This window comes from Haemaphysalis longicornis, unplaced genomic scaffold, assembly GCF_048455015.1.
Source record: "Haemaphysalis longicornis isolate Haplotype H1 unplaced genomic scaffold, Haemaphysalis longicornis Haplotype H1 scaffold_7, whole genome shotgun sequence".
Classification (NCBI taxonomy): domain Eukaryota; kingdom Metazoa; phylum Arthropoda; class Arachnida; order Ixodida; family Ixodidae; genus Haemaphysalis; species Haemaphysalis longicornis.
Genome location: NW_027526422.1, coordinates 45,160,455 through 45,184,178, shown reverse-complemented (window position 1 = coordinate 45,184,178; position 23,724 = coordinate 45,160,455). Strand labels below are relative to the sequence as shown.

The 23,724-nt window shown below is 49.9% G+C and overlaps 1 protein-coding gene across 9 annotated transcripts in view; it reads right to left on the bottom strand.

Moving 5' to 3' along the window:
• Window positions 1-23,521, bottom strand: part of Rbp6 (RNA-binding protein 6) — a 586,247-nt gene extending 562,726 nt beyond the window's left edge. For 4 of the 9 annotated variants that reach the window (XM_077677085.1, XM_077677084.1, XM_077677086.1 and 1 more), the window contains exons 1-2: window positions 23,134-23,520; window positions 23,012-23,052 (exon numbers count right to left, since the gene is read on the bottom strand). In XM_077677085.1, the coding sequence (XP_077533211.1) occupies window positions 23,012-23,052; window positions 23,134-23,201 (109 nt within the window). In that variant the 5' untranslated portion in view covers window positions 23,202-23,520. Of the gene's footprint in view, window positions 1-23,011; window positions 23,053-23,133 lie in introns of all 9 variants that reach the window. The other 5 variants (XM_077677081.1, XM_077677080.1, XM_077677082.1 and 2 more) reach the window with 3 other exon arrangements.
• Window positions 23,522-23,724: the final 203 nt, after the last annotated feature.

Genomic DNA, 23,724 nt, shown 5'->3' with positions numbered 1-23,724 from the left:
TATCCTCTTATCTAGAAGATAAGAGGAAAATGGACTTCCTCTTCTTATCCCTAAGCATCTATCCTCGTTCATTCTATTGCTCTATGGGCTGACTGAAGTGTCCTTTCAATGTGCCCGTTAAGATACATACTGTGATTCTAGTTCTAGATCTAAATCCCGCGGTTCTATAGTCTTGTGGTTGAAGTTAGATCCTAAAATTCGATTCTAGATTTAAAGTTAGATTCAAAGTTAGATGCTAAGTAAGCATGGGCTGTACACTATTCTCTTCAGTGACTGAAGTAACTCAAATGCCAGTAAAGCTGCTGAATATTCTTGCTTTTACCACTGGCAACAACTATGTATGTTGCAACACAGAGAAAATTATACTCAAACACTCGGCCACCATTCGCGGGTGCAGCGTGCGTTGAAGTGTAAACGACAAAAAAAAAACCATGGGCCGTTGCAGCTGGCTGCGGTGGCCCATCGTGATAGCCAATTCCCGCAGGGAGCTCATTTTAAATAAACGTCAACCGATCCTATTACGTACGAAGTGGCTCGGTTTTAAACTCTCGGAGACAGCGCCGAATCCCCGGCAGCGCTTCTCGAGCTCCTACGCAGTGCGAGCGCAACACATCCCTATTAAACTGTCGGCCTTGCCAAGTGGGCCAGGCCCCCCTCTCAACGAGGAGACTCTCTGCGTCGTCGTCTGATGCGCTCAACACCCCGTCACGCGCTCCCCAGCCGACCGACAGCCAGCTCGGCCGCGCGCGCGCTCGCCACGTCGGCATTGAAGGAGAGCGAGCTGTCGTCCGAATCATCCCTTCGAACCGATTCTTCGAAACGCCGCGTGCGGAGCTTAGAAAACGTGTTAGCAGCCCTACCCTTTCCCTCTGCTATGACACCGCAGTCCTTTCCGCAGCAGTGCCTTCGGCACACTATAATGTGGAATAAACGTGGTTTCATTCATTCATTCTATACGAGGGAACATACGAACGGAGAGGGGCAATATAAAATGCAGACGGCCTTAGCATCTACGCTGTGTTTGCTGTACCTCGACTCGCGGCCCGAGACGCCGCCATCGGCGGGTCAGCGGCGAGTCCTCACCTGACGAGGTGCGGCTCAATTGCGTCGCCAGAGGAGGAGCAGGGTACTCAACGGCGCTTTACAGGTCACGACGTTGAGATCTTGTGGCACAACAAAACTAAAACCTCAAAAGAGCGTAGTCCGTTTTTCAAGTGTGTGTGCGATCCAATTAACAGTACTCAACGTCGCGTCATCCTGTAAAAATAAACCCTAGTGTAGAATCTAGCTATGTACAGGGTCCCTTATTCGCGCCCTGAGAAGGATGGCGATCAGAACACTTCACCGCAAGAAGCGTGCGTGCGTGCGTGCGTGCACGCACACTGTACACACACACACACACACACACACACACACGCACGCACGCACGCACGCACACACGCACACACACACACGTGCGTGTGTGTGTGTGTGCGTGTGTGTGCGTGCGTGCGTGTGTGTGTGTGTGTACAGTCAACGGAGTTTGAAGAGGAATATTCGGAAAATAAAAGCGCGCTCGTATTCGCGAAATAGCCTTGCAGGTATACCATCCCGTGTTAGTGCTCTGCGAATGCATGCTAATTACGGCGTTTCATAGAAATGGAGTAGAAATGGCATAAAGTGTGAACGCAAGGTCGCAGCCGCTTTGGATAGGCACGGTTATGCAGTCTCATCTATTAAACACTACTAGCTGGAAAATTAAAGCTTGGTTTGGAGAAGCAGCCCTGCTACTTTACCTGTAGAACGGGACTGCTACAAAGCAACATTGCGCTAACACGGGACTGAGTTCAAACACATCCCTGAAAACTTATTATCCGTTACAGTAGTTCGGCTTAAATGTTCAGCTTATGGAAAACTTCCTAACTTCGAAGTGCGGCCAACAATCCGCCGCGGTGGCTCAGTGTCTAAGGACGCGGATAAGAGCCCAAGGACGCGGATAAGATTCCCGGCCGCGGCGGCCGCTTTTATGGTGGAGGCGGAAAGCAAAAAACGCCCGTGTGCCGAGATTTCAGCGCACGTTAAAGATATCCAGGTGCCCAAAATTAATCCGGAGCCCTCCACTACGGCGCGCACCAGCCCATGTGTAGCTTCGGCGCGTTAAACCCTATAATCAAGTGCGGTCAACACTTCTGATAACATGAAAACACCGCAGAGGAAGACGCATTTTTTTTCCCTTTCCGCTGGAGCTCCTTTACCAATGAATTGCTGAAATCTTGCGGATGCTCTGTAGCATGCCTATGAACAATCGAATGACTTCGTCCGTAATTCAAGCAGGAATGGCTTAAGCAGTTTTGAAAGCCAGGACGGGTAGATTGTTGGGGAGTTGCCATCGGGTTAAACCTCTCGATTACGCAGCCTCAGTGACCTGAAGTGCACTCGGCGCAATCAGAGCGTCAAAAGCGCAGCCGACCCTTGCACACGCGAATGTTCACTTGTCCCGACGGCCATCAGTCAGATAAGCGGCGCGTTTACAGCGAGCGAGCGTTCTTAGAATACCGCTATAGCGTCGGAGACCATGGCGTAACGGCGAGGCGGGTTCGGCTTCCTGGTTATTACGAGCTCGATGAGAGGCAGGTACAGTAAACTCTCCTTCTAACGAATTTATCGGGATAGAAAATTACCTTCGTTGTGAGAAATACTAATTAAAAGCGAAGATCAGGTGCGCTAAATAACTGGGCGAGGGCTATGAAACACTTCGAATAATGAGATTGGGAATAAAGCAATATGGTTATAACGAAAACTTACCGGATACACATATTGTTAAAATTAGGAGAGGTTCTGTGAGCACCGAATGCTTGGTATACACTGATGCTGAGAACATAAACGTTGTTTAACGAAAGCTCAATTTCATTTTAGCTGAGTGATGTGTACACAAGTTTCACTGACTTAGTTTTCAATACCGTTAAAGGAGAAGCGTCTATGGGCAAACCATGACCCTCCCAGGGACCTTGTCTCTGTGCGGTATGCCAAGAAGATGGGTTTATTGTAAGGATCTGTGCATCCTGCAGGTAAAGAGAAGCAGGATCAGGTCGATCCAGTTTTGATATTGCGCGCATCCAGAGCAAAGCCCATTTCTCCTCATCCGCATTTCAAAGTCGCTAAAGAGTTCTGACAACTTTCCTTAGCGTTGTCCAGCCGTCCCTTATAGTTATGAACCATTGATTCTGGCCGGAAAAACCTCCGCGACAGCGCTCACTGGGAAAGTTGTAGCACGGTTCTAAAGGTGCTGTCACGAGTGCTGCCATTGGATCTTAAGGCCTGTGCAGCTAGCGAACTAGCTTTAAGCTTGGTCCTCCCCCTCAACCAAGATACTAACTTAGAGCGATCCATCTACCTGCGCGAAGCATTGAGTACCGGTGTTGGCACGCGAGCGTATAGGCACACAATAATCCGGCAGCTACTTTGGCCTTTATCATCATCATCATCATCATCATCATCATCATCATCATCATCATCATCATCACAATCGTCGTCGTCGTCGTCAGCCTAGTCAGGTCCACTGCAGGATCCCATTAACCTCCAACTGCTCCTGTCCTGCCTTTATGGCAAACAACAAATATTATCCCCGTAAAACAACATTTTGCGGGCTAGTGTAGCTACGCCCTCCCCTAAAGATCATCAATCAATAATTAGTTACGGGGTACAATCGCAATAAGGTTATCAACCACTCATTTCATCTAAAAAAATTACCCTAGTCTGCTTACGTGCTTTGAAAACGAAAACATGGCGATATTTATAAACAACTTATTTACTGCTTCGTCATCGTATTTGCGTCTCTTTCTTCACTTTCATTTCTTTGTCTTCTGCCATGAAATACGTCGACGGGCTTGGTTTTTCTGCTACAGCAAGTTCGCGTCTTCTTCTTAGCTTTCGTTTCTTCATTTTATGACGCGATCGAATTACTTCAGCAAGGAGGTTAGCACACGCAACAGCCTCCCTAGAAGCGGGGTTCTGCACGGCTTGCGTGCATCTGTTCTACTCTCATGCCATCACGTTCAGGTGTCCTGCGGCAGGCCTGATTCTGCAACTTTTACGTTTCCCATTCATAGTTTTCTGAATTTTGTGAAGCAAGCACGTAGGGACAACAACATCGACGACAACTTTTGCTCCACTGCTCACTCGCAGTGTGCGGAGATAGCGCATAGCGCATTCGGCTTCTAGTGTGAAGACGTGAGTTCAGATCCCGTCGGCTAACACTTGAGTTCTTTATTTGCTATTACAGCGACGGGTATTTTCTTGACCGGACAACCGACTGCTTTTCGCAGAAAGGAGCGCTTAAGGCAATCGCCTCAAAATGAAAGCGCCGCATGTGCGACTGCGTTCCGTGCGACGAATTGCGTGGGATTTCAAAGCCTTTCAGTGGGGCGACTCGGTTGCGTCACTCTCTGTCCGACCGCTAACAGCCGTAAATTTGTGCGGACCAGGAACTCCCGGGAGCAGTGACGGTGGCCGATCACGTGCAAGATGCGGGATGTGGCCGCAAAGTTCATCGCCAGGTTGGTTGACTGCCTGCCAGCCGCGCTATCTTATCGTGGCGCGAGCAAAGTGCGCTGGGCCCTCGGAGACGACGCCGCCTCCGTAGCAGGGCCACTCGCAAACAGCTCCCGGAAGACGCCCGGCGTACCACGCCAGAGATGCACTTTCCCCGGCGGTGTCCGGGAACAATATGCGTCTCGTGTTCTCTTTTCTCTTCCTTCCAAACTGTCGAGCATGCGACTTGTTTTCAAACTTACGGGGGTTTAAACCCCCGAAGGTACACCTGGGGCGGTATTCTCGTGTTTTGTCCGTTTTGCGTCCGTTCCAAAAGTGTCCGGTTTGAGCAAGCCCTGATTGGCTAAAAGCGAACACCGGGATGGGGCCCCATGCAAGCAAGGCAGAGCTATGAGCCGCGGCTTCTCGGAGCAGGCGATTTGGAGCAGACGGTTTTTAGTCACCGTGTTGTTGGTTCGCTGGCGGAACAAGAAACGCATAAAAGATAGTTTAAAATAGGTTTAGTCGTTTAAAATGTGTTTACAAGAACATTTGCGCAAAAGTCAACCCAAAACCCGCCTACAACTGCAAGGAAGTCAGAATAAAACGGACGCAAAACGGACGTTTTCAATACGGAAAAACACGAGAATACCACGCCTGGGCTGTAAGGCGCTCCGTAGTGGATGGCTCTTCCGAGTTACTTTGACCACCTCATACGCTTAACGTATGATTGAAGCTCAATACACGGGCGTTTCTACTTTCCGCCTCTATGTGAAAAGCAGCCACCGCGGCCGCGGGATCGAATCCGTGTCTTCGGGCGCAGCAGCACATCGCCTTACCCACTGAGCCACCATTTAAAGTACACGTCTAGACTGAACTGCCCGTACGCAACAGAACTGTCCAGCAAATGACTTTTATTGACACGATAGTCACATAGACGCGCATGGAGAGCCAGACTGACCCAACGACATGGGCAACAACGGTGTACACAGAGTAAGCGCACCCGTCATTAGGCGCATATCTACTGGCGCCCCCTTTCCTGTAGTATGGGTTGGTCCGAAGGCCTTTCGTGTTGACCCGTTCACTCTCTCCGGTCACGGCGGGAACTAGTATCAATGGCGGTATGCTTTCCCCAGACACTGTCGTCGACAAAGCGCCATCCGAAAATAAACCTTTCCCAAGTTGTATCCATCAAGCAAGTAGTCATCGCAAGCAATCATAAGTGCATGCAGTTATAAGAGCAAGACAGTGCCTAAGAGCACGTCCGCTGTTGACATGATGCAAAGAAGCCAACAGGCAACAGCCAAGTTGGCAACTGAGCGAGTGCGTGTGCTTTAAAATGCGCTCCGTGGTGGCAAAGAAAAGGGAAGGTCCGAAGGCGTGCATGAAGGCGCCGCCAGCCCTAATTAGCGCGTGTGACAACGCCTAGATCGCGACATGGCTATGGCAACGTTGACGGCGAACCGGGCCCCTGCAAGACGGCCTTCCTAGCCCATGGCACGGAGAACTAGGTCACCTTCATTGTCTTGACACCGAACGACATCCACCCAGTGTCAGCCTCTTCTTTTTCGCGCGCTTTAGATACATCTACAATGCGCCTTCGAGGCGAGACGAAATCTAGAAAACACGATGAATTAACATTCTTTATGGTGCACTAGACCTCCCAACAGCCTCGAAGCCTGTAGGGGAAAAAGCGTAGCTGTAGTTTTAGCTCGGCATTGGCGCAACAGCCATGATTCACGCATCGTGTTTCCTCCTTGGAAATTACAAATTGCGGCATCCCTGCTATGTGCACCGCTGGAAACGTCCACCCACGTGCTGCAGGGTTTTATTGAGCAACATTACAGGTGTTTTCATGCATACACACACGCAGCGTCTAAAAACGTGTTGTTTCCGACATTTCCTGCTTGATCGAAACCGACGCCGGAAAAAGTCGCGGCGATTTTGCGCACCTATTATTACAAGCGACGCAACGACAGGTGACACAATAAAAAATATCAACAAAAAGATGGCGACGCCACTGTACCGACTGAAGGGTACAGCCGATTGAACGGTACAGCCATGCACAACGCATAGGTTTCGCAAGCTCGAGCGCTGACTGACTGGCTAAACTGCGCGGGCTAGTGTACGAAAACAAAACCCCCAAACAAACGCGGCGTTGACCAGGTCCGTCATGTACAGCGATATCTCAGGCCCCGAATCGCGCGGGTCAGCGCTCCAAAGTCACAATACGAAGGCAGTTCTTCATCACTATCTCCGCGAACATTACACGGAGACGTTGTCGCGGACGTAGTGGCACCGTGTCTCCGATCCGTAATGAGCATATATACGAGAGATCAGCGCAGTGCCCGAGACGCCGATGCAGCTCTCCTTCGGCTATTGCTGCTGCCTCTGCAGCACACGCCATAAACATCGAAGGAGTGAGCAAGATGGCTAGGTGATCCTCCGGAGTCCCAGCGCATGAATCAGGAAACAGAAAAGTCTGTTTTCTTTCCTCCTATCTACAGACGGCAGCAGGAACGCTGTGGGGGGCCAAGACGAAGAAGTGTAGTAAGTAGTGCGGCGAAGGGGGCGAGGGGGCAGGACATCTGGACGTACACCTAATTCCCGTCCTCTCGTTAGTGACGCTTCGATCGCCGGCCCCTTCGTACACGGCGGCGCTGGAAGCGGCTAAGGCTGGCCGCTCGGCTGCTGCGGCGCCGCGCACTCTTCGGGCAGACCAGGGATCGATGGCATCAGGAAATAGAATGGCTCGCCCTCTTCCCTTCCGTGCGTGCAAGTGCGCGCGCGTGTGTATCGGGGAAGAGGAGGAGGGCACAAACACCGTCCAGATATCAAGACCCACGCGTCGCCCCACGAGTGGCCATTTCAATCGGCCTTATCGAACGCGAGATTCGAAACAAGGGTCGTTCGCATCGCAGGTGCGCGACGACGACGGCACACGACAGGTGCGGAGAAACGCCCGTGCTGACTGAGTTGCGCCCTCGTTGCCTGCGTCGCGTTGGCTGCGAGGGAGAACCGTAGTCAAAGTGAGGAGGAGGAGAAGGAGATGAAGTGGACCGGCTACAAAGCAGCGAGGCAGTGCGTTCCCTTGCGCTTTCTCATCGAGTCTGGTCGCACTCGAGTGCGTGCCCGCTCTGCGAGCTCATCGCCCACAAACTCGGCTCTCCTGGGGACCACGCCAGGAGGGGCGGGAATTTCACCAGAATCGACGCGCTAGCAAGGAGGAAACGGTGGCGACGGGATGCCGGCAATGCATCGGCTGTTAATCGTTACCCCGGAGAAGTTCCACCCCTGCTCTGCGAGATTCAAATACGACTCTGTGTGCTTTGGCGTACAAAAAATAAATCATTTGTCATGTGAAAAAGTGTAGATGTCAACATCCATAAAAAATTAGCAGTGGCTTAGATCGGCTATGCCAGGATATACGTAGCGTGAGCTAACGTTCAGCTGGTTATTCTTGGGTTTCCGGGTTGTCTAGGATTAGCTGATTATCATGCTTACTGCTGCTAAAACGATTTCCAATCCAATTCAATCCAATACAATCCAGTCGCAGTGGCGGCAGCTCCGGAGAGCCAGCTGTGCGCCATGAGACGTCACTGCTCCTCGCAAATGCGCACCACAGCCCTTCAGAAGCCGCGCGAAACTGCTCAACGTCGGCCAGTGTAGCTCGCGCTACAAAAGAAGCGAGTGTACTGACATTTGTGCCTACCACGCGGGGAGGACTGAGGAATTTGTTAAAAAGACGAATACGTTTATGAACAACGAAGGGAAACTTGTTGTAATCAGAGATTAAAGTGGTGACGTAATGAACAACATAAACCAGACGGTGAAATTAGCAGGAAAAGTTCGGCGAGGATTTTTACGCTACAAATGCCAAGCCAGTTAACAAAACCGGCACGACTAGTTCCAGGAATAACTGAACTTGAGGTGATAAAATGAGTTTAAAAGGGCAACGCTGCGGGAGGTGGGCGGGATGCCTGGAGACCTGCTGGCGTACACTGGAGCGCGGGTCGGAGCCGTTCCACACACTCGTACTTATCTCGCCGAAGCTATAATGCATTTGAAAAATGCGGAGAGCTCTAGGATATTAAAGCGTTTTTACAACTCCAGCCTCAACTGTTATTCAGAAATAAGTGTAACTGGGCCCAACTAATAGCCGCATTTGCGGTCAAACGAAGTGTATTTTGTTTTAATGCACGTGTTACCACTCGAAATGTCTTTTCTTCTACAAACGTTTATTGCTGGTGCACGTATTTATTTGTTGTCGTGTGCTTGCGAACAGATGGCTTCCGTCGAACTCTCGATTCGAACTCTCGAACTGATTTCCTGCATCACGTTCCTTCTCTAAGAGACTTCTAAATCGGAAGCACACCAAATTTTTTACACGCTTGCGCGTATTTACGATTAATCCAAAAAGTGCAGAACATGGAACCATCGCATAGTTGACACGGCGGCAAAACGTTGTATCGATTTAAGATACGAGTTGAAGAATGCGGGTTGAAAGTGGTGGCTTCACAAAACGCGCCACGAAAACCTGGCGTAGGGAAAATGGGGAGAGAGAGAGAAAGGAGAGATAGAGAGAATTCGCCAACGTCTGGCTAGGGTCTAAAGGTAACGAAATTAAAACTTCGTTGAAAGAATGAACACGGTAGCCCGGGGCCCGCGCCGCTACAGCGTCCTACCTAAAATTCGCGCGCGCAGCGAGCTCGCGCCAAGGTTCGGCAGCAAAGCGGGGCCCTTAATTTACGGCCGCTTCATAGCGCGTTTTACACGACAACCAACACGCGTTCTCAATTTCCGCGCCCTCCTCCCTTCCTCTGCCCACTGTGGCCCGCAGCCTCTTCCTCACTCCGGGCCTTTCACTGCGCTCATCCTGCCTCTTCCTCATCCTCCTCCCGCTCGCCTCTTCCGGCCATATTTTCCTCGGGACAGATATATTCTCCCCCTCGCCGCCACCGGTCTGAAAACCTTTCAGCGCTGCGGTCGGTGGCAGACGCGAACTGTCGACGAGGACATCAGTCCTGGACAATTGCCAATTCCGAAATGCCTCTCGCGACGGCCCCCGCAGCCAACTGGGGCCCGACCTTGCCACCGCGTCCTCATCCTTCCGCTCGGCGGCGAATTTCTTCCGCGCCGCCCCGCGTTGCGGACGTTATTTCCGGAGAACGCCAAACGCCGGAGGAGGTGGGGGGAGGGCGAAGCTACGCGCGAATAAACAAACAAACAGGGATTAATCTTGCTCCAATGCCGCCCTGTGGTCTCCAATCGGCCGCGATTTACTTTTGCTCTCTCCACTCTCTTTCACGCTAGCTTCCATCTGAAACAACTCGTTTTTTTTTTTTATGGGAGCTTTATTACAGCTAATGAGTTGCCCTCGTTAGAATGTCGCCCTGTTAACGCGCAGCTTTAATTGGCGCCGGCTTTAACCACTTGCTGTTGTTGTTACGCAACGCTTTGTGTGCTTGTGCGTTGGGAGTAGAACGGAAACGCGTAAACAATTTAATGCCTGCCGCTTGCGCACAAAACATCCACGATCTACGCAGCCGAGCGAAGCTTCGCCTTTAAATACTCTAATAATACGTGTCCACATATGTTTGTTGTCGTTCTTAACGCGTTAGCGGACTTCAATACTTCTGTAAGGTGTAAGATACTGTGTAAATATTAAGCTTGTGTTCGTTTCTGAAGTGTTTTAGAGTACTTTACGATGCGTTAATTCCGTGGCTACTAGTTAAGTCGGTGCCACCAACAGACATCCAGACTCGCGTTTATACATTTCATAAAATCAATGCACCCTTACCGAGGTTTCAACCTGTTGAAACTGCTTCATCTACCACCGAGGATGAAAATCCAGAGGCACAGAATAGACCCTCAGCTATGCATACACACGCCTCACAACACATTTCGGGCACGTCTGTCTCTTTCTAAGCACAGCCTCAATTTTGTTTGCTGTTTGCTCATACGCGGCTGTTTTTGTATGCAAAACGCATACAAACGCCGACGCGCCTGCTTTACGATACAAGTACGAAAATACTGTGAAAGTGATCAATAAGGAACGTACAACCTGACACACCCGGATAAACATATCTTCTGTGTCGTTGATATTCATGAAATCTCGCGAAGGCCGAATCGTTCCAGCATGCAAGAAGACGACGGACCAAAAAGTGCTAACAACATGCGTCAGAATACTCATAATGCCCGCAACATGGCGTCAGATTGCACGATTCTACCATCTACAATTGCTCGTGTTGGCGATCACACAGTCACCACCGCGTTTTTGCAAACGGAACACGTAAACCGGAACTGCATGCGGGCCGGACACCACACAACGCACCGCTTAATTAAACAAACCTGGTGACTGATTCTTCACGCGAATATTGATCCCTGGGCCCCGGCACAGAATTCCCTCCTGTAAACTGAGTGCCAATTTATATCGAAAGACGGTAAAAAAAAAAGTTAAACTGCGGAAGTCTCTGAGCAAATCGCTCCGGCATTCCACTCCAGAGTTTTTGTACCAATGCATGTATCATGTACACCCTTTGAAAATAAAATTCAGTTCAATTCAAATAGGCTGGCACGAACGAAGGCAACAACGAGAAACGTCTCAGTGAAGAGTCACGTCACGTCGTCAAAGGAAGTAGCGCTGTAAACTGTCTCTAAGAGATAAGGATAGCCCACAGGAGGTCTAGGAATGCATCACGCGCTGGCCATGCCGTCTTTGTGATAGCTCAACTCAACAAGAAGTGGTGCTCTCCCCTTGTTCATAAATTGATTGATTATGGGGTTTAACGCGCCTAAACTACACAAGTTATGAGGCGCGCCGTAGTGGAGGGCTCCGGATTAATTTTGATCACTTGGGGATCTTTAACTTTCGCCGAAATCTCGAACACGCGGGCGTTTTTGCTTTTCGCCTCCGTCAGAAAAGCGGCCGCCGCGGTCGGAAATCGAACCAGCGTCCTTGCGCTCAGAAGCACAATGCATTAGCCACTAAGCCACCGCGGCGGGACATTCTCTAATCGAAAAGAAATACTAGGAGCCCCCGAAACTCTGAACCGGTAATCTTGCTAAATTAAGTTCAATTTGCTAAAAATTCGCAGGCCTTTTTATTCCAACACGGCGATCAATCGATCCAGAAACATTCGTTTTTGTTTGCCAGGTTCTTTGAACCTAACTGCACTGCATAACGCCAACTCACTTGGCCCCGATATTTCCCAGCTTGTTGCCGCGTGCGAGTAGGAAGAATTTGTTCCTACTCAATTTTCGTCAATCTCGGAAAATTCGGCGTTCAGTGCGTTGGTGTTGTGATCACAGATTCACAGACCTGCGCTGACGATGAAACACGAGCGTGATGGTCAGGTGCATTTAGTTTCAATCTATGATCAACTGCCCGCAACAGAACTTCAGGAACTACGACCGCTGAGGCTGCTCTCTATAGTTGAGAAAAGAGAATATTAGGCTTAAACCGAAGGGTTTTTTTTTTTTTTTTTTTTTTTTTACAATCAGAGCAGTTGCAACGCCAACGCACTTCTCCGTCATGTAATGTCCTGCCCCCTATGATGACGATGGTTGGGTTTTTATGGCGCAAGACCGACTACGGGCAGAGAGCGCCATTTCTCCTGTAAACCTCAAAGGGACTCTGCAACGCCTCCAATAAACGCTATCCCTTCACTCTTTCCTTTGGATCTGGAAGCACCGCGAATGCTGTAGCTATCACCAGCACGGAGCGGCACAGCGTGATTTACTCGTCGCAGCAGATATGCCTTCTGTTTCTGCTTATTTGCTTTTGTGGCTTTCTTTCTAAGAATATGGCTTTCTATCTATCGAATGCGTTCATTGCTGCAACTGAACAAAAGCCGGCCAACAGCCGCTACACCGCTGTAATGGCGTAATTCCAGCGTTCAAAGAACGCCCAGACCGGGAAAGAGAGAGAAATCTTTTGAGCAAGTTTCTAAGTTACCTGGTGGCCACAGAGCAGTAATTTCTGGCTGAGGTACTTTTCGACCCCCTAATCTAAGTACTGGGTGTGTTGGGTGACTGCGTTCTGCAAGCGTTTAAGATTACGAACAGATTGAAGAAAGTGTTGCAGGGTTCCTTTAACATCGAGCACTACCTTAATTTGCCGCGTTAACTCAGCTCACGAAATATCCCACCGAATCTCGGGTCCGGGCGCTCAAATGTACCCACTCTTAGCGCCTTCCTCGCAACAAGCGTTCATTCGATCCTCCCGTTTATCCCGAAACAAGTTGCGCCCTCTCTATCGTCCCATTTCTCCTCCTGCACTAAGCCCAATCCAGGCGAGGCGACGGGCAATGCAGGAGCGCGAAGGTGCCCCATCCCCTCCGCTCGTGTAAGATTGCGCATGTATAGCACATTTCCGTAACGTGCGAAGCCTCCGAGCCATTACCACCACCCACTCTGCGCGATCGCCGAAACGGAAGGCCGCCGCCGCTGCAAAGGGACCGATGTGCGGGTCTCCCCAGGGTCTTCTTCTCGCTGCGCCGAGCCCGATGAAAAGGGAAGAGAAACGTGAACCGGCATCGCTCGCTTTCTTTTCTCGAGACGGCCGGCCATTGTCGCCCGCTCTGAGAAAAGCCCGCGCCTGGTGACACCCGCACTCACGTTGAGAGACACGCCGTGACGCGAAGAGGAGCGGACCCAGTTTGCGCACGACGGGAGCCACGGAAAGAGAAAAAAAAAAAAAAAAAACGAGAGCAAAAGAGAACAAACAAAGGTCGCCGCGAGAGAATCGACGGGAGAGCTTCAAGTTGTTTACTTCCACGTTCTCTCTTCCTCCCTCCGCCTTTCGGATGTGTGGACAAAATCCATAGAAGGGCAGAAAGATGCCCGAGCGAAGAGACAAGGCGAGCCCCCGCAGTCGGCATCCCTCGATAAACGTATCTGCAACTGATTACTCGCGAATGCCTTTCGTCGTCGGAGCCGTTGTCAGCGCGCTTTCTCCCCCGCTTTGCCTGCTGCGTTCTTGTTTTTTCCCCCGCTGCGGTGAAGGCTGGGGCTGGCTCGTCGCTAATTTAATTCGGGAGACAATCGGAACGAGGGCTCCCCCCTCGCTAAATGACAGTATCGCCGGGCGCCCGCGGCGGCGTTGTCCATGCACGGCGGCACGGCCTGCAGTGAGCGCGGAATCTGCGTGCGATGTCGCAGCACCACGCTCCCGGATGACAATTCGAGAGGCGCAGAGCCGCCGTTGCGCTGGTTACGAGGGTTTTGCTGGCGGACTTTGCGATGGAAATGCGGAATGAGAAAACGGCATTTCAGCACGGGCCTTTATAAAGGTGGTGCTGCGTAATTATTTAGCTTTCGGCCCACACCATTACCAGGTGCGTTCAAAATGAAATTAAAAAAAAAAAAGACCGCCAACCTGGAATTTCCTTTTCTCCATCGCAGAGTACACTGCTCAATAAAAATTTTGTACCCAACTAGGTACCCTGTAGCATATAATAGTGAAATGCGCACACAACCCAGCCCTACCCCACCTCTCTACCTGTTACTTTCCTCAGCTGCGGGAAACACCGTTGACCATCTGTCGACTTAATACGAGTCAGACACTTCCTGTGGACAGGGCGAAGACGGCTAGGGCCACACGGATTTTTGAACTATAATTCCATTCTCATTATCGCGCTCATTGAAATCTTCACCCTCTCTATCTTTTTGTATTGTGTATCAAGACTTCATGAAGCTGCAATGGCGACGTTCTTCGTTTTTTTAACACGAATACAAGAAATACAGTAGACCCTTCGTATAACGAAGTTCTCGGGTCAAACAATGGTTTCGTTGTAAGAGATACTTCGTTAAAAGCGGACATGATGATTTGGTCTCTGTGCAGAGCAGTGTGGACCGTGAAACACTTCGTATAAAGTGAAATTTCTAATAAAGCTATTTTGTTATGGCGAGGTTTTACTGTATACGGGGCAGGAATGCACCCACGGCAGGGAATGCACGATCACGGTATTAAAACAGGGCTCGGTTTATCGCCAATATTTGTGATAGCGAGTATAGCAGGTAGGTTGAAGCAGCAAGATTAGGTAGTCAGGCGAGACAAGGTGTACTACGGCTTCTGTCAATACAATGAGGGTCATGGGGCGTTTGTTGGGGGGGATCACAGAGTGCAGTTTATCAACTAAAGGGCGCGTAATAACACTACCGAATAACGCGTTCCTATACACTACGTGTGTTTACGGTACCTCAGCTGAAATTTTTAATAATGGGTCCAGCAAGTCGAAGCGAGCTTTGATTTTGTGGCTAAATGACTGCTTTGTCGCGAGGAGGCGACCCTAACAGCGATCCCTAACATGGAGCCCACCCTAACAGTGACACCCAACAGTCGAATTTTACAGACATGCAGTCGGTATATCCCTCATGCTGAATATCACTTTCACTCTCTGGTGCCAGCACGTGTTCGGTTCACGGGAAAACCGTTAAACTACTCGTGCATAAGGAAAAAAGGTGCGAAGACAGAACCGAGATGTTTCATTACAAGGACGCACAGGTGAAATGAAATGTGGACGGGCAATTCAGCGCAGGTTGAAATTACCCACGTCGGGCTACTAATAATAGCAAAGCGGTCACCGGGAGAGAGTGCCATGAGAATCGTCAGCCCCCGTCGCATTAGCTCGTTTTTCTTCCCCCCTCTCCCACCAGCCCTATCAGGAACAGACCGGCGCTGTGCATACAGACGGCATGTGCACCGGCTGCCGAGCGCGCCGCAGCACGCGTTGGCTCGGCGGCGTCGATTACGACAGTCGTCGGCCAGCTGCATTAGGGCCTCCCTCGGAGCGACGCGCCTCGTCAGAGACGGAACGGCGGCGGTGTAGTGGGTGGATCGGTTTAAGTCGAGGAATTCCGCCGTCGAACAATCAATCAGCGACGCCCGCGGCGGAGACCTACACAGCTTGTACCGAGTTTCACCCGGTATCGGCCGAAGAGCGCAGTGAAAGCGCAGTGGCGGAATAGCTACGGAGCACTACCCATTCAGGTTCACGACCTCCTCACGTTTGGCGACACAATGCTCGAAAGCAACGCGAGAAGCCCGAGTTCAGTCGCCTTGAGTGGCTCTAGTCACTGCGACCCAGCAGCGATCGTTTACACATTCGCGCGCCTCTGTTGTCACCGTCGTCAAGCGTGGGTGGATTTGCGTGCGATCAGCTTTACTGGGACTGCAGTGGTGAGAAGTGCGTAGCCTGCCGAATACCGAGAGACACGGTGTTCCATTCCAATCCATTTCATTTCCAATCGAATCCCTTTTTCTAAACGAATGAAATTGGAGAAGGGCAGCTCTTGATTTAGCCGGCACAAAAATTTGTTCCAGTTCAGTTGATGTGCACGCAAGTTGCCATTCAGGAGTCGAGTAACGAGGTTGCAAATAATATTAATAACAATATTTTAAATAACATCGGTGTACTTAAAAGATCATGACTTGTTCCTCGGTCTGACGGTGCAGCACACTTAACCAGGACGTCCCACTTAACGGTATTGCAGATTTTGTAACCGAGCTAAGCGGTAACCCGAACTTAAAAATACATCTTTTCGGCTGAGGCAAGGCTCATGTGGTAAAAGGTTTAATCAGATTTCAATCATGCATTTATAAATTAAATACTCAACCACCATCGAAAGCATAACAGAAATTATGTGATTCACGTTGCTATTGCCATTGCCTTATCTAAGGAATACTACCTCAGTTTTTGTGCCTTGTACTAATAAATTGATTGTCAATAGTTTAGAGAGACTGCTAACCATGGAATACGTCTTTGTCTGAAGCGAGGGCACTAATTTTTAATAGCGCTTTCGCCTTTGACATTTTCTTCGCTTGGAAGTAGATATCTGAAGCTCGTCTATGTACCTCTAGTTTACGTCCCACTTGTTGTGCCGTAAGGTTAAAACGCCCCACATCACTACCGAGTAAGCCATGAGGTGGAGCCATATAACAGAATACGTACAAACCACCAAGTGGCTGGCTGGCTCGGTGAACGGTAAAGGGCACAGGCTGCTTTGTCGTCATGAAAGCAATTTTTTTTTTTCATTTTTTAACATATGACACTTGCTTTGTAATTAGAGAACGGCAGTGCTGCGCTGCCGTCGACGTGTGTACACGGGGTAGGGCCCTCGTCAAGCCAGCGCCTGTGCTGGCTTTTTGACCCTCTCCTTGCAACGTGACATGTAACAACATAAATGAATAAATTTGAATTTGAATTTGAATTATCCCGCCTTTTGCCGCTGTCTGTCGCAGAAATTGCAGTTAGTAAGGAGCGAGCGTGTAACAATGAGGGTGTTTATCCTGATTAATCGTTTGGTGTGCACTTCAAGCGTAAATGCATAACAAGAACCGAAACAGAACAATGATTACCCCGTGAGAAGCTATAAAGCACTGTACGCCGGCAGCCTGATTGGTGACGTCTTTTTTTTTTTTTTTAAAGTTGGGTTCAACAACTGTTCCTACATAAACTGGGATTAACAAGCGCTTATATTACCAGGTTTTCTTAGAAGAATGTTTAAACACGGCAGTGCGATCTAACAATACAGGATAGCTTGTTTTCAGGGGCTAGTGCTCCTTCGAATAGATGATGATTGTGGGGTTTAACACGCCGACGCAACGCAGGCGATGAGGCGCGCCGTAATGGAGGGCTTCGATTAATTTTGACCACCTGGGAATCTTTAACGTGCGCCGAAATCTCGAACACACGGGCGTTTTCGTTTTTCTTTTTCGCCTCCATCAGAAAAGCGGGCGCCTGTTCCTTCGTATTTTTTTCTTTTGTTCTTTTGTTTTTGTTTCTTTTTTAAACTATTGTATAACGCCATGCAACTGCTGCCCGTATTCATGGTTTGCGTTTTGTTGCGGTTGTCAGGTTGCATTGTGTCTTGTTGTACTGCTTTTTCTTTTTTTGTTGTTGTTTTCACACCATGTTGTATTGCCCGCCCCCCCCCCCCCCCCCTATGTAATATCGTCTTCTAGAGGGCGTTGAGGGGTAACCTGAATTAATAAATAAATAAATATGCTATGGCGACGAACTGCCTGTCTGATATGACAAGTCGCACAACCATGAAATCGTATTAGAAACCTTCGAATTTCCTTACATCATGTCATCATTAGCATCATGATCAGTAACTGACTGTCCACGTCAAGACAAAGGGCTTTTTCAATGTCTGCCCACCATCGACCTGATGATTGTTTAGCGAAACTTATACCCTTAACCTAATTCTCTGCTTCAAACATAATAATCTTCAGGGCGGATCTTCCGGGCACCAAATCTGCCGTTCATGGCATCCACCGGAAATCCGTCCTCGCATCCCGCGACCTACAAAAGTACATTTATTTTCAGTACTTTCCGCTAGACCGTCTGTTACCCTCCCAGTGCGGCACCTACTATGTTTCTTTGGGCGCCTGGGCTGCTGTGTTTTTTCTTTCAAATTTCTCTTCCCTGTAACGCAATTATTTCTGATGACTTAACACCGCGAGTGTGTACATCTCATGCGTGTATCTACGCACTGAGATATGCCACCTAAAACTGCTTCCCAAATAGACCTCACCCCATGTTAAATTATTCGCCTTGTTTCTTGTGGCTTCGATCTGTGTTGACCGTATGTCCAAAATACGCTTCTATTTGCAGCACTTGTTTGCCTATAATGAACAGCTGTTAATACCTCAATAGTTCGACATCCGTTTAACAATTCTCTGGAGCTTCTACCTAGATCTAAGGTATACCACGAAGCACAATACTGGACGGAATTACTTAACAAAGCGACGTCGACCGCGTAGCTCAAGCTATTCAGGTCATCGCCATTTTATTGTTAACTCGAACTTCTCCCAGTTTAATCACCAAACTGTAAATGCCTTTAGGGTAACTGCTTCTACTCGCCCGACGCCTTTGTTAAAAAGAAACAGCTCGCTCATCCCAGGAAGAATGTTGGCGCATCTATATACAGTGTCTGCATACGTTGATGTGATCATATCGCTAGACGCCGGAGAAGACAAGTGGGAGTGGGGCAGGAATATCGTATGGAAAGATTAAGCCCGCCGCATAACCTAACCATATGTGGCAAGCAATGCGGATTCGCGTACACTGGCTTGGGGTATGAGCCTCGCCTTTAATGTGTTTACTGGTGGTCAGGTGTTCCCAAAAGGTTCATGGTCTATTCATAGCCTGAGATATGCAGGGAGTATTGAACAAGTGATCTTATGTTTTCCTACGGGGCTATTGCCTGCTGAACCGAGTTCCCGCCGAAGATTAGTTTCTTTTTTTAGTTTCTGGCACTTCCTCGCGTCACGATGTTGCATCACTCGCCATCAAACGAGCCTTTCTCGTCCACATCGACCGGGCCGAGTTTAGCCCCAATGTACCGCTCGCACGTCGTCCCGGAGTGACGAGAGGTGATAGCTCCGGATGAGTCTCGTCAAATTTGGTTGCACCATCACTCAAGTTACGATGTGGCCGTGTTGAAACACTTCTGCTGTCAGCTACCACGCCTCTTCCAATGCCGCCATGTTCCCGAAGAGTGGCGATTATTGAACTAACACTTGATGACAGGAATGCACAGGGAAGCCGCTGCTGAGTTTCTCGCTGTCAGAGTGTCCGCTGTAAACTTACACAGCAGCGCGTGAGTTTTCTTTTATGCCGTAGGCCAATCTCTCGCAAATAAAAAGAAAAAAAGCATGAGGTCCCTTCAATCTGCCGTACAGTAGCTTGCGAAAGATATTGGCGGGGATGTGCAATAATGACATCCAAAACAAACTGCAAAGATGTTCGGAGAATGACGTAACTGTGCCACACGGGCGTTCCAAAGCCCTAAGAAAGCCTCCGAACCAACTATGTTTTGGGCGCAGTCGTGGGTAAGCATTCAATTGTAAAATTAAAGTTGCCCGGTCACTTCTCAAAGTAAAACCGTTTGAAGGCTTACACACAAATAAAACCCTCTAAACCGAAAATAGCATCCTCTCTACCGACAGCGCCGGCCTTGCCAAAGGTCAAGATCCGTTGGTTATCCACTGATGCTAAGTCACAACACTTCTTGAGTGACTGCTCCTTGACGATGCCAATATCGAAGTACGAGGGTCCTCCCCGCGATTACGGCTTGGATATCGAGTGTCACGGAGTCTGTAGCAGCTGAAAGAAACCTGTAGCGTTGCCAATTCCGAATATATGATTGCAAAGGACTCTACGTAATCTGGCGTCAACATTGTTCCTACCTCGGCGCATAGCCCTGCCAAAGCAGGAATATGCATATTCCGCCCTAGAAGCGACCGACCTCGATACGGACACTGTTGGCTTCTATAGCGTTTGCTTCGTATATTCAGATCGAAGTCACCAGGCCAGCTGACAATTTCGAAAGCCTGGTCCCCACACATTGCCGCACATCTGTACTGATCAGTCAACACGGCACATAATTCCAAGACCGCTACTCGCGAAGTCATTCTGCAATACCTCGGGGGCAAAGGAGGACACTCACCAGAGCACGGTGGAAGCCTTTGGAAGGGAGCAGGTAAACGTTTAGCCGTTCCTCTATGAGGTTTCAGACGCGATCTACAGACCTTGTGCGCTGCAGTTATTCGGAATGCGGAGGAACTCTCACAGGCAGCGAAATGTAGCTCCTTTTGCCGAAAGAACTCGGATAATTTTACATCCAGTGCTGTCGTGCCACGTCGCTTCTCTAATAAATGATTTTTACCACCCCCGCCTTCTCAGTGAGGTTTGCAGCGTCACATGCGCACTTCGCTTTCGACTCGACCCTATTAGTCGACACGTTAACGTGCGTTAACTAGGTAGATTCGTGCTGCAACCGTACAGCGTGCGTGACATGTATGGAGCCAGGCAGTGTTAGTTTCTCTGCTTTTAACACTGGCGTTTTGTCACATCGTTTACCGACTGAGAATATCATTGGTTGGGCAATTAACAGCTGCCATAGCTGACAAGAAAAAAAAATCATATTTTAAGCACTTCTCACGGCCTGTGAATGCGAAAGCATGAATTTCCAGTTCAACGTTTTAGACGCCTTGCGTCTCCATTGCGTTGTCGAAGGGCTTTTCAACCTTGGCGCTGGATTCCCTTAGCTTTGCGATCCGCCTTACAGCTTTCGAATGGCTTTGATCTGTCTCCTATACGTTGCGTCGCTGCTCGCTCCTGCCGCCGTGTAATGGCGAAGTTGACGACGGTGGTCAATTTCGCTGCCTGTCTGTTGCTCTTTCGTTTTCTGTGGTGTACCTGGCGAGGACGACCACCTTTGGCTACTGCTGTCCAGCTGTAAAAGGTCTCTTGGTATAAAACGCCTCCGAAGGAACCGTCTTACTGTTACGGATGCCGACGTCGGACGTTGGCATACAGGCTAAACGGGCCATTTAAGGCTTTCGTCTCAAAAACACCGTACGTAAACAAATTCACGGGTACGCTTTGCAAAAAGCGGGACGTGTCACGCCTGAATCAAAACGGCTGGCGGCTTTTAAAGAATACGCGATGGAGCAGCGCCATGTATAAGGTTTCTTCGGCTTTCAGGTGTCGCAGTAGTGCGGGGCAGCAGAAGTTTTTACTGAATCAAGTTCTTTTTTCATAACATGTAACATTGAAGAGCAGAAATTTGTAGACTGTTGTGCATACTGTTCGCGTGTTGACATTTAAAAGATTCAGATATTCTGTTAACCTGGGCGAGAAGCCTGAACGCATTAGAAATACGGGCACACCAGGAAGAACAGAAAGCACTTGTTTAATTTTTATATTAGAGCAGTGTACAGCTATTGCTTATTTACGGTGACAAAGATTACTCGGTCACTTAAGGGTAGCATGTCAGTGTTGGGGCAAAACTGTTTCTTCGCAGAAAACGCGTCTGCTGTGGTGGGAAAGGTGAAGTGATCGCGATCGGTGCTAGGTAACGATAACTTTCCGTGTTCAAAACATGGCAATTTTTCACTGCAACTACTTTAGGATAGCTCTTTTGTTTCGTTGGTGGCGAAGTTCGTTTTCTGCGTAGGAAAGGAAGATTATTTGCTTGTTTGTAAAGAGTCCACGACACCGGCCACTTTCACTCCGATTTTCTGAATACTGTCTTACGCAAAAGCTCTTATGCATGAAACTGTAGTGGTGTAAATACTGTTATCATCACGAAACCAGTTTCCGTTTTTGTATGTAGTTTCTTACGAATAGTCGACGTGGAGTCACGCAAAAACTCGTGTTGCCTGGAAAGCTGAGGCGAAAGCAATTACTGGGTCGGGCTTTGTTCCCTAATATCGTCAATGGGACTACGCTGCCTTGAGCGGCCGGTACGTCATTTGATTTGCTTTGGTGTGCCAAAAGTTGGTGCAATTAAGTGCCATCCGCGATGTTGACTCACACATTCATTACGAACTGTAATTGGCCTTGTTGCCCGACGTCGGCCTTCTACACTGCTTATGCGGACGGCAAATGCGGTTTTGAAGACGAATAACCCACTTGGCCATGAAAAACATCCCAGCAAAAAAGAAAGAAGCAGCTGCCACCTGCAAAAGTGCAAGCTATATTTTACAAAAACAAAAAAACAAAAAAAAAACAAAAAAAGCGGTCTGAACCACGAAAGAAAACCCACTGGGCACGCATAACGTAGCACAGTTAGTCCGCATAATTATGAAATATCCATACGCATCTTTTGCACGACATGAAATCATGTCGATTTTGTTATTGGCCGCCCAATGACGGGCCGCACGAATCGACGCAACCTCTACATTGCGAATGCAAAATGCGACGTTCCAATATATAAGCCGCAATGGCCCCTGGAGGAGAAGACGCAACATAAAAGCCAACGTCGCTATGGCAAACAAACTCCGAGCGGCCAAGGTATGCTAGAGCGCCACACACGATGCGTGAAGCGGCCGGACGAAGTTAGTCGGTGCAAGCATGCAGGCCGTTCCAAAATTCAGTCAATAATCGCTCGTCCCAAACCGAAACAGTTTTTCGCGCAGCCGTCAGTGCTGCGAAGCCGACCGGATGAATGCACCGGCACGGGCGAGGGAGTTCCCGGAGGGGATTGAACGCCGCTTCGCCCTCCGCTCATTCATCCCGACAGACACTGACAAAAGCAGTCGGGAGCAATGGGAGCGACGACGCCACTGGGACGCGTGGAGCTTTTCGAGCTGTGCTCACGCCACCTCGACCACGGCACCCTGCAAGGCCCTCGTTACGGCACGAGCGAGCATCGGGAGACGAATTTATTGCAAGCAGAGCGCGCGAAAAAAATTTTACCATTCAAACGAGGTAAGAGGCGCGCGAAACTGTCCCTTGATAGGTTTCTAGAAACTAATGAAACGGTCATGCGTGGCCACAAGGAAAAGAGGCATCAAACCTGCCGGCTGCTGACTCGAGTGCGGAGTGTGTCATGTTAAGGAGCGCAAAACTGTTGCGAGGTGCAACCGCGATCCCTCGAAGATGCGGCGCGTTCTCCTCCCGGAAGGGATGCTCCGCCAAGGAGGCGGGCGGGAGGCAGCCAGCGGCGCTAAAGGGCAGCAGCAAAGAGTCCGAGGAGCACTCACCGGGCGCCGTCTGCCAGCTGAGGCCTCCGATGAACATCTTCCTGCAAGGCAACAGAAGGGGGGCGTGTGAGCGAGACGCTAGAAAGCCGCGCGCGCCGCGAGCAGCTCGCCGAGAAACGGACCCCGGGTCGTGGGCCGCCTCCGTCGGGCTTGCCGGGTTGGTCGGCTGACTGTCGTTTTCCATGATCATGGTCGGTTCACAGAATCGGAGGCGACGACGAGGCGCGAAGGAGGTAGTACGGCCGCCGGAAACAAGCGCTCCTGCTTTTCGCGAAGACCGCGGCGGGGATTTCTGCTACACACTACTACCACGGGCACACTCTGGGCGAGCAGGCGACGACGCCACACACTGGGGAGCGGCGCACGAATCGAAATGGGACGACAGCACTGGCCGGTGGCTGCTTCTACGCTAAACGACTTGCTTGCCGCTCACTACGCGAACATGGCCCTCGGCGTAGGCCTCTACTGAGAGCACGCACGACGCTTTTGGCTCGCAGCGGCCCGAGCGCCGCAGCCGCGCAGGGGGCGCCGCGGGCGCCCACCGCGAAGCCGCCGGCGCCGCCCCTCATTGGCCCCACGGCAAGCTCGCGGTGACGTAACCCAAAGACGTCACGCGTTGCGCATTCACCCTTCCTCGAACCTCCTCTCCTCCTCCGCTAGAAATAGCGGAGATTTGGGGTCGCCGGCCATGGTGGCGACATCCCGTGGCTGCC